Source organism: Siniperca chuatsi, linkage group LG13 (genome assembly GCF_020085105.1).
Source record: "Siniperca chuatsi isolate FFG_IHB_CAS linkage group LG13, ASM2008510v1, whole genome shotgun sequence".
In the NCBI taxonomy this organism is placed as follows: Eukaryota; Metazoa; Chordata; class Actinopteri; order Centrarchiformes; family Sinipercidae; genus Siniperca; species Siniperca chuatsi.
Window position 1 is genome coordinate 9,136,616 of NC_058054.1, and position 12,941 is coordinate 9,149,556.

A 12,941-nucleotide genomic window follows, 5' to 3' on the forward strand; every position below is an offset into this window, starting at 1 on the left:
AAGGCGATCTAATTTTATGTATGAGGTAAATAATGCATAGTACATTTTTGCACATGTTGGTCAATGCATGAAAAAAATCCCCCTTGTTCAATATCTCTATGAGGCTAGTGGTTTTAATGGTTTGATGGTGAGCTGTCTAAAAGTGTTGTGCTTTACAGAGAGGTTCCATGAAGTCCATTGCTAATGTACATTCATTAGCTTTTTGACCCAAATATGTTATCCTAATGATACGCTACTGCCGCCTAGACACATTGGTTCACTCCGATCTCTCTTCACAGGCTTGCACTGGGCTGTATGGATTGACTACATGACCAAGCATTGCTGGACTGCAGGCTGTAGTCCTCATAAGAGTTTTATTAGGGAGTGTTAGCCTATGGCCCCTACATGATTTCTGTTTCCTGGAAAGTTGTTCACCTCCTGTTATGGTACATCAACAAAGCACTAAGCCTGGGAATCAAAGATGCTGCCTTCAGCTCAAACATGCTCAACCAAGTTTAACAAGTCCTGGCAAGATAGCATTTAACCAGTCTATGGAATGGCTTCAGTTTGATGACTGCAGCATTGGCTGTGATGGCTTTTCATTTGTTGACATGACAGAGGCACTTTAGGCGTCAGGTTGGATCTGATGGGGTGAGTGACAGGTCCTGTCCCTGCGTGTCTTTCTGTATGTGTAACGGCCTGGTGTTCAGTCTAATTGTTGTCAGTGAGTGAGATGACATGTCAGGAAGAATTTGGTGAGATCTCTGTTTTCAGCACATCGCAGACCAGTCAAACATCACAACTATACAAATGGAATGCAATGACGGCTCCCAAGTTTTGCGTGTTTCTGCTTTTTTTTGACTTTGTAATCATTTGCAAATGCATGCACTACACTTTTACCCACACATCCTTGAACAACATATAAGGATATTGGTGGGTCAGAAGTTTAGTCATAGCACTAGCTCTGATGTTATTTAGGGTTCTTAATGAATTTTTCAACATGTGATTATAATTCCTAAAGTGACCTAATTTTTACGCTTTACTGATTTTTCCATAAATGGTAGTAGTTTATTTTCTGAAGACAGCATCTCTAGCATCTTCACATAATTTCTGCTCTTCTTTCGTAGAACACTTGATCTAAATACCAGTTTGCTTAATTGGATGTATTCACGCTCTTGTCTAGATTTTTTTATGAAGTGGATTTTCACCGAACTATTTGATTAGTCAGTAAAATCCTTTGACTCACTCAGAATTTCTCTAACTGCATGTGTCCAAGAGATCTCTGTGTGTGTGTGTGTGTGTGTGTGTGTTGTGTGTGTGTGTATGTCTTGTTAGCCAAACTACAGTGACACTACACTGGTGGTAATTGATAGTCTGGAGGATGTCTCAGCTGCAGGTAAATCCTATCTGTAGCTGTACTGTGAGGGAGAGGGGTGGGGTAGAGGAGAGAGTATAAATAAAGTCTTCCAAGGACTAAGGATTTCAGAATAACTAGAGGGATGGTGGGAGAAAAAAGGACAAGGAGAGAAGACAGCATAGCTGAAAGTTAGAAAGAAATGTTTATTTTGGGAGAGGTTTTCCATCGCAGACAGTGTATATTTAGGCTGCATTTTTTTCAAGCGCATTGCTCTGAAGAACAGTGTATTACCCCATGTCGTCTTTGTACTCTATCCATTGCTTGCCTAGTGTATGAAGCTAAGTGCAGAGGCTTAGGTGTGGCCTTTGCTTCTTTTAAAACACTTCCATCAGATTTGAGATGTACCGTAGAGAGAAAGCAAGAGGCAAGAGAGAGCCAGAAGAGGGAGAGCGCGAGAGAGATTGGTCCCAGTGAGAGATTCATAGGTAGTAATGAGGGCGTTTGTGGAGTGCAGGTCGTCGTGTTGTGGCTCCGGCCTGTCAGTATAATGGACCTTGCTAGTCAGCTGGCAATCGATTGTACTGCTCACAACCTCGTCTGCCTGTTGTTCTTCACTCTTCCTGTCTGTCAACCTGACATCCAGAGATGGAGGATGAAGCAGAATCTTCTCCCAGACGACAGATACAGTGTCCAGATACTTTCTCATTACCTGAAAGGTGGCCTGAGGTGAGGTATGGAGGATGGCAGGTCTGACTCCACATTTCTGGCCAAGGTAACTTAAAGAGAAAGCCTCAGGAGTAACATCCTAGTTAATTCCTGTTACTTTTTGATTATGGCTGGTTACTATTAGCATTAAGTTGGTTTCGAAGATTTTGAACTGGACTTGTGTTTTGTTAGGGCTAATAATTTATGTTAATTATTGATTAATCGGACAAGTGTTTTTTATTACTCTATAAAATGTCAGAAAATAGTGATAAATGTCCATCAAAATTCCCCACAGCCAAGGGGTCGTCTTAAAATGTCCTGTTCTGTTTGACCAACAGTCCAAAACCCAAATATATTCAATTTATGATGATATATAACAAAAAAAAAGAAAGTTCACCCATTTGAGAAGCTGGAAACAGAGAATGTACACACATGTCATAATTTTAGGAGTACTGTACTTGTTTGATGAACATGGTCTAAACTGAGAGTCCCTGCTTCTCTTGCCCTTTATCGACTGGCCCCTGCCTATTACGCACACATCTCTTTTACATTTTAAATCCTCAGGCCTCCGGAGAGCAATGGGGATATATGGTTCCATCTGCTCCAACAGACTGGCTCACGGCTCAGACAAGAGAAAGAGACAGAGAAGGAGACATGGCCAGGGAGAGAGAGAGAGAGGAGGAGGAAACAGGGATGGAGAGAAAAACAGACTGACAGAAAGACGGAACGGCTTATTAGAACCTGCCTCTTATCACTAGATAGACATTGGCTGAGAGGATAGCCTTCTGGAATAGAAGGCAGGAAAGTTGGTTTGGGCTTGGGGATCCTTTTTTTTCACATTTGCAATGGCAACTAACCCATGTTGAATATGTTAGGGCTTAACTGTTTCAGGTAGACCAGGAGTCTTGGCTTTTCTTTGTGTAACAGGTTTTTTGTTTCAAGGTAGGTCTCAGAATAGCATGTGTCTGTATCTTTTAGATCCCTCAAAACACATTTCTAAGGGGTCCTCCTTTGTAAATAGAACCTTGTGCTTTGCCCCAGACACCGTCAGGTACAGTGTTTCTGTTTCCCACCACAAAGCTTGGTTATATAGGAAGGGCTTTTATATAGGAAGTCTAACCCTTCCCTGTGTCAACACTGGGTTTGTTCTTCTGTACCTTGGACCACAAAGGATTGTTTTCCCTGTGTCTTTTACATGCTTTGTTATAAGGTGAAATAATAAAACCACTGTTTCAATATACAGTTTCATCTGTGTGTTTCAGCTCTGAATGAAGACAAACAAGCCCCAAACCATTCAGTATAGTATAGAAAATCTTGGACATTCTGTGTCAAAAAGTGAATGTAGGCTACAATTGCTTGTTCTCACCTCTGTCTTTAGTGGTGGTATGTTCTAAGGGAATATGGTTGCTGACATAACAGTTCCTCAGAATTAGATTTGCATAAAAGGGTGTAGTGAGATAAGGGGCTGTTTTCATGCTTGCAGTTGGACAAGCACAGACTATCCACCAAGTGCCCATGAGCGAGTGAATGACCACTTTTTTTTAAATTAATAGCCAATGGTAGCAGTCTGGCTAATCCTACCTAAGCCAATTTGAATTTTGCTACTATGGCAAATCCTGTAAACATAACTGTAAACATGTGTGTACAAAGTCGGGGTGTGCAATATGGATGCAGTCCCAGATAAAACAACCAGATAGGAATCTCTGTTTTTGCTACTCCGGTGAATTAAATTCCTGGTAAATCAAGGTATTTGATCACATTGATGGAAAAACCCTGAAAATCCAATATTGCCTTAAAGAAGTTCTGCTCATTGATTTGCATTTTCTCCAATGACTAGACATATTAAAGGGATGGAAAGGGTATAGCAAATTCTCTGCCAGTCTCGCAGTATACATTGTCATATAGCCCAACCTTAGTACAAAGTATAAGGCAAACAATTACCAGAGTTGCTGCTCTGTCACTGAGCACTAGACCACAGCTCTGGAGGGTCCCTGCTGACCAAAGAGCTTCACTCCCCGCCCGTTACAGTCACTAATCTGGCCTGACACCAAGCTGATTTACAATACCCCCCTACCCTAAGCACTGACTGACTAGAGGTAATTGATTTAGAACAGTGAAGACACCTGCTGAATAGTATGCCCTCAGAAAACCCCTCCTACGCTCTCATACAAAGTTGGACCCAGTATCCTCACCTCAGTGCCACCTGTAGAACATAAATACATTTAAACCTAAAGAGAAAGGGATGGTTCCCTTCCTTGTTGAGCAATACTAGTGAGAAAACCTGCTTATAAACTGTGTTTTCATGCTTAATTTTTCTTATATTTCTGCTCTTTCTGGTTGCAAAAAATCCACCCATGATATATCCGTGGATTGAGCTGAGCCCAACAACTGCCTCTGTTTGGCCAGCTATTGATCTATGGAGCTCTGTATTTGCCAGTCTTTCTGCTCACATGCTTTCACTCTGTTTGTCTTTTACTGGTGGAGACAAGGATTTCTGCCCTGGGGGGGGGGGGGGGAGTCCATGCCTTCTGTGCTGCCTGCCTAGTCATTTTATGGCACCATCTGTCCACAAGCAAATTGTCAAGTGGTGACGTCTTCGCCCATCTTTCTTGCTTGACAGTGTGAATTTCCTTTTGATATATATGCACATCTGCTGTTGAGAATGTGTCTCAGTTTATATTGCTAATTTAATGTTTGGCCACAGCACAGAATCATTCTTAATTATGCAGTAACAAACATAAATATTATAACTTTTTTCAATCTTTGAACTAGGGCAAGGCTATTGGTTGCGTATATTTTTAGAGACCCTGAATAGAATAAAAAATTCTCCATTAGTTTTATTCAGGCCCTAGCTTTGAGGGATTAGAGGTTGGCCTAAATAATAACATTTATTATTTATTTTATAATAAGATTTTTTATTTATACCACTTTTCAAAACAAAGATGCCTCACAGTAAGAGAAAGATAAACAGTAATGATTTAAAAGCAAAATTATAATCATAATAATGTTAATAACCAATGATAAATAAAAATGTCAAAATCCAGATTTAGATGTTGGGATGTCAACAAAGGAATGAACAAGACAAGTTTTCCATACAAAAGCCCCTATAATAAAGGATATGTCCTGCTGTGCTGTGAGTTAAACATTCTTTTTTTTAAATTTAACTTTTAAATTCCCAATCTTAACTGGTTTGTAATCTGTAAATATGGCTTCTAAGGTTGGTGCTACTTTATAAAAAGCTGTTTCATACGCTCGATTGGTCCAGTTATACACAGCATTGCTTTTATTTGATGAATGTCTGTTTTACATTGAGCCTGCTTTTTGATTTATTGCAGGCCCTTTGCCCAGCACTTTGTAGTGCAAGCCATTTTCTCCTTGCTCTGCAGCTCGACAACGCCAATAATCACTCTCCAATAAATTCAAATGGAAGTGGCACTCTGGTATGTCTCTTCTACTCCGTGTAATACATATCAGTGTAATACATATCACCTTTCATTCCCAGATTGATTTGCAGCTGAAAAGATTGGTAGCCCCCCCAGAGGTGATTGTAAATCCCCACTTCAGTGGCAATTTATGGCGGTGCCTGAGTTTTGTTAAATGTTAACTCAACCTGACTAAATGCCAATCGACATTGTATCATATGGGTGAAGGCAATGTGCGATGGTCTTTGCATTCTGTTGAGAGGCAAGTTAGTGCTTGTGTCAGATTATCAGGAGCCCGGTGCATAAAGTCCAACCCTCATGTGTCAGATTACATCACAGTGCGTCATGGAAAAACTCTGTTATATGTTGTAAATGTATGCATACATTTCACATGGCTATAGTATTATTATACTTAATTATTGAAGTGTCTTGAATTGACTACCTGATGGATTTCTTTGAGTCATCCACACAGGCAGACACTTTACTCATGTGATTTATTATGTGAGTGCTTTCATTGTAGGTCAGCATAATCAGTGCTCCTTACTTTCTATTGCTCAACTTAAGGAAGTGCACTTGTCTGTTATAGGTGTCTTTCAGTCTCTCAATCTTCTGCTTGACAGTAAAGTGTTAACAATTAACTCTGGAATCAGCTTGTAAACAAAAGTGCTGTAAAACTTGATAGGTCACAGGACATTACCCTTAGTTAGGTGAATTTCAGTGCAGGGCCTTGTCGCAGCCCTGTAAAAAAGACATGCACCATCAATTCTGTGGATACAGCAAGGCTTTCAGAGTTGGAGGGAAAACCTAATTTTGTTACTTTACACTTTCATTTTACAATACAGGGCTTGCCGGCTTGCAGTAATTCTCCTGGGGTCTTGTGGTGTGTGTTCACTGCTGAGGTAAAAAAGAAGCGTAGACTTGTGAGGATAAGCCTTCTAGGGCATGGAAAACTAATCAGGGGCCAAAACACTGCTGTCGAAATTCAGCTTGTAACTGTGTTTATGGAGCCGTTGCAGGCTGCGCCAACACAAACCTCTCCGGTTTGGGTTTATCACTTCCAGAGACGGCCATGATTAGCTCCCCACACTGCTAGCCATATATCTCAGCTGTCCCACCTCCCCGTTCTCAGGATGACCCATTAAACAAAGATGGAGAAAGAGAGAGAACATAAGTAGGAGGGATGGAAACGATGGAGAGCAGAAATGCTACCTGTAGTTAGTGTAATAGTAGTGTTTACTCAGCCTCTGCGCTCTCTCTGCGCAGCTGTGTCTCACATTGTTTGTAGACTTCCAATTCTTTATGGGTGGCCACTCCCTTGCCACACACGCACACACACTGGGGGTAATAACTTGAAAGAAAGGCACTTGATGTGGGTGGCAAACAAGCAAACAGGATAGTTGTGTATTTTTTGTTATATTTCCCTCCCCACTGAACCCACTCAAAAGCTCTTTTGTCCTCCACAGTTTACCGTTTGAGATGTTCACATCCCATTGTTCCCATGTTAATTACTTCACTAAACCTCTTAGTTGTCTGCCTATAATGCAGCATATATATATACAGTATATGTCACGCTCTGCATTATTGCAAACTCCCCAGACACTCAAGACTCTGAAGCTTCTTCCTAAAGGACTTAAAAAATTGGATGCCCTGACAAGTGGCTGGCCGATTAGGGTTAAGGTTATTTCAACATCAGGATTACTTTAATACACTTCTGATCTCTTTTATGGTTACTGTGTGATAAAATGTTGCCACCATACAGTCCTGTGGCTATATATAGGATACATGATCTTGACATTGTGTCAAATTGGACACAAGACCCAGTGCTGCACCATAAATATTGTGTTTAGCCTGGTTGCAGGCTTCTGAATCACCACCTACATCTTAATTTTTGTTGAGAAATTCAAAATTCAGAAAGTTTTGGGCTCTAATGAGTGGATGTTCCTAGACATTAGCTAACCAGCCTAGGAAGCTTGAAGCTTCCTAGCATTTCCTTTGTTTCTTAAGTAGGTGTCTATGTGATACGTGATAATGAGGTGGACGGAACTAACAAATCTTTGACTTTGTCTTTGTCTATTATTTTCCTATATCAGGACACCTCATCATGGTTAATCAGCTAATTGTGTTTTCATAAACACACTAAATAATTGTGTTTTCATAAACACAATGTATTTAAAAAAAAAAATTTAAATTCTGTTCTCCATAAACTTGCCTAATTGTGCCAACTGTAGCCATACTGGCTAATGCAGCCTGAGTTAGTCACTAGTGATTGGTTAGGACAAAATCAAATCACAACAATAAATAAATTTAGCTCCTTAATTCATCCTGACTAATTATTGTGATTATTAATTCGGATCTCAATTTCTGGTGAAATAATCTGGATGATCATTTTAGCAATAATTATACAGTGCTCTGTATCAACTCTTTCTCTCTCATACACACTTTCCTCTCTTACTTTCACACACTATCCAGGCTTCAGAATTAAATCATTACCAAGACAGAAGGATTCACATGCAATCTCACAAGGGCAGACATCCACCCCTACATGTTCTTACTGTTTTTCTCTCGCTCTCCCACATAGTTGCAAACAATGTCTTCCTGTGTGCTGAGCCTCTTGCTCAGATTTTGGATCACACTGCACCATCTCCATGTTGCCCTGTCCTTCTCTCAGTAGCACATAGTGGCAAGTGTTGTCCCATAGTATTTGTGTGCAGCTGGGAGGCACCGAGCTGCACTCGGATAAATAAGTAGCTATATAAATAAAGAATAAACCTCGCTCTAGGAATTTGTCTCATTGAAGATGAAAAGCATCTGCCTCTCTCTGGCATCTGCTGTAAAAGATATCCCTCCACCGCCAAGGGTTTGGAGCACGGCGAGTAGCCAACTCTATCAGCTTCACTCACTCTCTCAACCCACCGTCATGAACCAACGCAATGCTGGCTTACATAAAAATGAGTGTCAAAACAAATTTGTCAGCCAACAAACTTGATGTGAGTTACACTCATTTTGCAAAGCTAACTTGGGGTATTAACTTGAAATAAAAATGGGGCCTAAATGTCTTTCATTCTGGTTGCAGAGTGGGGGTGTGATCCAGTTCTTTGGCACCCTGAGCAAACGCTTTTTTTGTGTCTCTTTTTCAGACTGCTACAGCTTAACACACCAACAATGAGCTGCTTTCTCATTACCAGTGAAGGTGAAGACACAAGGGGAATCTTGTTTTCCAGAGGTTTTAAATTATTTTAGCTGCACTTGTGGGTATTTCTCAAAAATATACATGCAGGGAGGAGTATAATACAGCTTGATACAATCACAGCTTGAACTTTCACTGACGATAGATGATGTTTGCTGCACACAGTGTTTGGAAATTCTTTAGATGCAAGGTGTGTTGCATCGGAAATTGGTTTAGTAGACATGAAAGCCTAGAGGCGCATTCCTGTATGTGACAAACAGTGATGAAGACCTAGCCATCAATGATACCTGTCTGCAACTGTGCCCAGGTGAGGCACCAGCACTGTGACTCACACATAGCGTTCCTTCACATAATTTTGCTCAGCCATGCCTGTCTTTTCCTTTGCCAAGTGACTTGTCGAAAGAGGTTAAAGCAGAGCTCAGGTGAAGAAAAGGAAACTCTTGAAATGTTGCTTTGCTAAGATCTCTGCCTAGCAGAGACTTTTCCTTGGTCGTGTTTCACAAAGAGGGTGGTCAAAGAGGTGCCTGGTGTGTTTTTTCAGTGTTTCCACACGCGTTGAAATAGCCATATGAGTAATGGGCTGCTCAACACCTCCACAGGCTTAAGAATGGAAAGTTTTTTTCCTCAAAATACTGGAGGCATTGTGTTCCTGACACTCTAACTTATTTGCCTGAACTGAATAGACTAAAGCTGACCGGCCACCCAGCAAGCATCAAGATATTTCACATTGTGAGCGCCTCTCTTTCTCTTTTCACAAATATCAGCAATCAGTGAGACTGAACAGATGAGCTGAGAAAGTTTTCAATTCAATTCCAATAGGCCTCTTGTAAAAGCTTTGTACAGAATCATTGTCAGGAAGCCCTTGAAGACAAAAGTAGGCTTACTTTAAAACTTTTCAAACTTTTCTCATTTTAGTTCTTTTTTATGAAGTCCTCTGGAGATACTGCTTTAATTTAAAGAGAGATATCTATCCTTACCATATTGTGGTCTGCTTTACAGCGTTATGATTACTCATCACAGATGGCCATGGGCAAGAGTGTCGGGATAAGAAATTTAGTTAGCTCAATTTATGGGGATACACGGTTACTTTGTTTATGATAGCATTAGACATTGAAACTGCAGGCTATAACAAACTTAAGGTCATATATCTAAATCTTATCAGTTGGCTTAGTCATTTCCTACACTAAATCTAATTCCTGCATGTGCAGTTTGATTTGAGGGACAGCCTTTGTTTTTGTGTCTCCACCCACTACTTAAGACGATGGAGCAATGCTTTGTGTTTTATAGCTTGGTTAATTATGGTTCATTTGTGGTACACCTGCTGCTGCTTTGTTGACCAACCACGTCCCCCTTGGGGTGTGTTGTATGTTAAATGTTTATGTATGCATACATGTTGTCATAATATGAGATCATGGCACTTTGTGTGATTTGAACCCATCTGGAAGACACAGTTTCAATTTCTTAATGGGGAACATTAAGTGGGAGGCGGCCCTTAGGGAGTACTCTTTAGGAGGTCCTCTGGGTTTTTAACTGATCCCCATTGTGAGAGGATAGCTGAGGAGCTTAATCCTGCATCCTGACCTCCCCTTTGTTCTTGTTATTTCTTCCCATGATTTCTCTGTAGCACTGTACTGCATTTGTTTCCTAACTCTTCTGCTGATGTAGTTTGCATGTTACATTCGCTTCACTTGTATTTTTCTCTGCCCCGAGCAGGATTTTGTTGTGGGTATTGGGTGCCTTGTTGATCGCGACCAAAGATCTCCAGTATTGTGTGCTGTTGTTTTCTTACAAGTATACAAAATATCCGTCTCATTTTAGTTCTGCTCTGCGACTTGCGTTTGATATTTCTGCTTTACTGTTATTATGCTCATTCAAATATATGCAAATATATGGTGAGTTTGAAAACTAATGTTTCTGTACTACTGTTCTGCATGTGTTTGCTCTCCCAGGTGTTAGTCTTTGATCCTGTCAGAGTGGGACGTGTCTAGCAGGGGACTGAGGAGGGAGCAGTGCCAACTTGGAACATGGTGCCTAATATTCACCTGGCAGTGCCCCTCCTGCCTAGAGGGGCGTTGTTGTTCCTGCTTCTACTCAGCTGCGTGGTGTTCTCCTCTCTGGCAGACAGTAAGTAACCTCATTCACCTGCCTTGTCCTGCCTTGCTTCCCGTACAATCCTTCATGTATGAAGTATTTTGACAGTAAGAGTATTTTAGCCCCTCATTTGCTACACACATGGTGAAAGGTATACACAGTTGTAGGTTAAAAAGCAAGTTCTTTTGAGAATTTTTTTTTTTGCATGTTTGTCACACTTAAATGTTTCAGATCATCAAACAAATTTAAATATTAGTCAAAGATAACCCAAGTAAACACAAAATGCAGTTTTTAAATGAAGGTTGTTATTATTAAGGGAAAACAAAATCCAAACCTACATGGCCCTGTGTGAAAAAGTGATTGCCCCACCTGTTAAAACATAACTTAATTGTGGTTTATCACACCTGAGTTCAATTTCTCTAGCCACACCCAGGCCTGATTACTGCCACACCTGTTCTCAATCAAGAAATCACTTAAATAGGACCTGCCTGACAAAGTGAAGTAGACCAAAAGATCTTTGAAAACTCCTAAAGGAGAATGTCTGACCATCTGTTCGCGACCTCAAGCTGAAGCAAACTTGGGTTCTGCAGCAGGATAATGATCCAAAACACACCAGCAAGTCCACCTCTGAATGGCTGAAGAAGAACAAAATGAAGACTTTGGAGTGGCCTAGTCAAAGTCCTGACCTGAATCCTATTGAGATGCTGTGGCATGACCTTAAAAAGGCAGTTCATGCTCAAACCCTCCAATGTGGCTGAATTACAACAATTCTGCAAAGAGGGCCAAAATTCCTCCACAGTGCTGTAAAAGACTCATTGCAAGTTGCAAATGCTTGATTGCAGTTGTTGCTGCTAAAGGTGGCCCAACCAGTTATTAGGTTTAGGGGGCAATTTCTATTTCACACAGGGCCATGTAGGTTTGGATTTTGTTTTCCCTTAATAATGACAACCTTCATTTAAAAACTACGTTTTGTGTTTTCTTGTGTTATCTTTGACTAATATTTAAATTTGTTTGATGATCTGAAACATTTAAGTGTGACAAACATGCAAAAAAAATAAGAAATCAGGAAGAAGGAAATCACTTTTTCACACCACTGTATATTACCTTATCTGATCAGCTGAACAAATACATCCCTTTTGTAGACGTTCTTTTTGTTTAAAGGAACTGACATTATTATCTAAAGTTAAATTTTACCCACTGCATTGTTGCACATTAATTGATATTAATTAATTGAAGAACAAGCTTTCATGGTGTGCTTTGCAGAGCTTCATAAATAGAATATAGATTACATTTACATTTGGTGTCTTTGGTGGATTGCAGCAAACAGAAATAGTAGCTCATCTAATGCATGTCCCACAGTATAGCGAGCTTCAGCATTTGCACTAAAAATAAGCGTACAGTGCACGCAGTGAAGCTCCATCGGCCTCTGTGACTGGCTGTCAATCTGAATGACGGTTTTGGCTGGAAGAAGGAACTCAGATATGTCATCATTACTGCGCTTTGGGTCTTGGGGGCAGCCAAGAGGCACTGCCCTGCCGAAGACGGGGTCAGGGACAGAATTAATTCAACACATGACCTCACCTATAGTGCTGTCATAGGGTCACTGTAATTCAATTATACCCCAACCCCTCCCATTCCCCCACCCAACCATGCCAACGGCCCTGTCCTTTCATACATGGGTCCAGGAAGATTCGTTTTTCTATACCCTTTGCCTTGTCTCACTCAGCCCTGTGTTATCATCTTTGACTCTTGCGGTGTGTCTAGAGTTTTGCACAGCATTAATGTGAACTTGACCTTGCAGAAAGGTTTTGCACTCCTGTCTTTTTTCTTGTGATCTGGCAAGACTGCCTCTGCTATGCCTGTAATGTGATCGGAGCAAATCAAACCTCGACTGAAGCAGTAATGCTTAAGTAGGACTTTTAAGATGTGCCCCACTGCATTCAATCCATCCCCAGACTTAAACACAGAGACATGTATTTGACTCAAGTCCATTTGTGCTGCTTTTCCTATGCAACCTTATCTATTGCAATATGTTACAATGTGTCTAATCCCTCCATTGCATCCTGATATAAAATAACATAAATTGACTACACCAATTACTTAAGAATCTAAATAAAATATGAATCGCTGATGATTAATTGTCTTAAGGAAATTAATTAAATAACAGTAAGACAATTTTTGGTCTATAAATAATTGGCAT

General features: G+C 40.5%; 1 protein-coding gene across 1 annotated transcript in view; it reads left to right on the top strand.

Moving 5' to 3' along the window:
- The window catches only part of LOC122886346 (receptor-type tyrosine-protein phosphatase F-like), a 164,126-nt gene that overhangs the window by 45,770 nt on the left and 105,415 nt on the right, over positions 1–12,941 (top strand). Inside the window, 1 exon segment of the mRNA XM_044218389.1 lies at positions 10,600–10,774. Within this exon segment, the coding sequence (XP_044074324.1) occupies positions 10,675–10,774 (100 nt within the window). The 5' untranslated portion in view covers positions 10,600–10,674.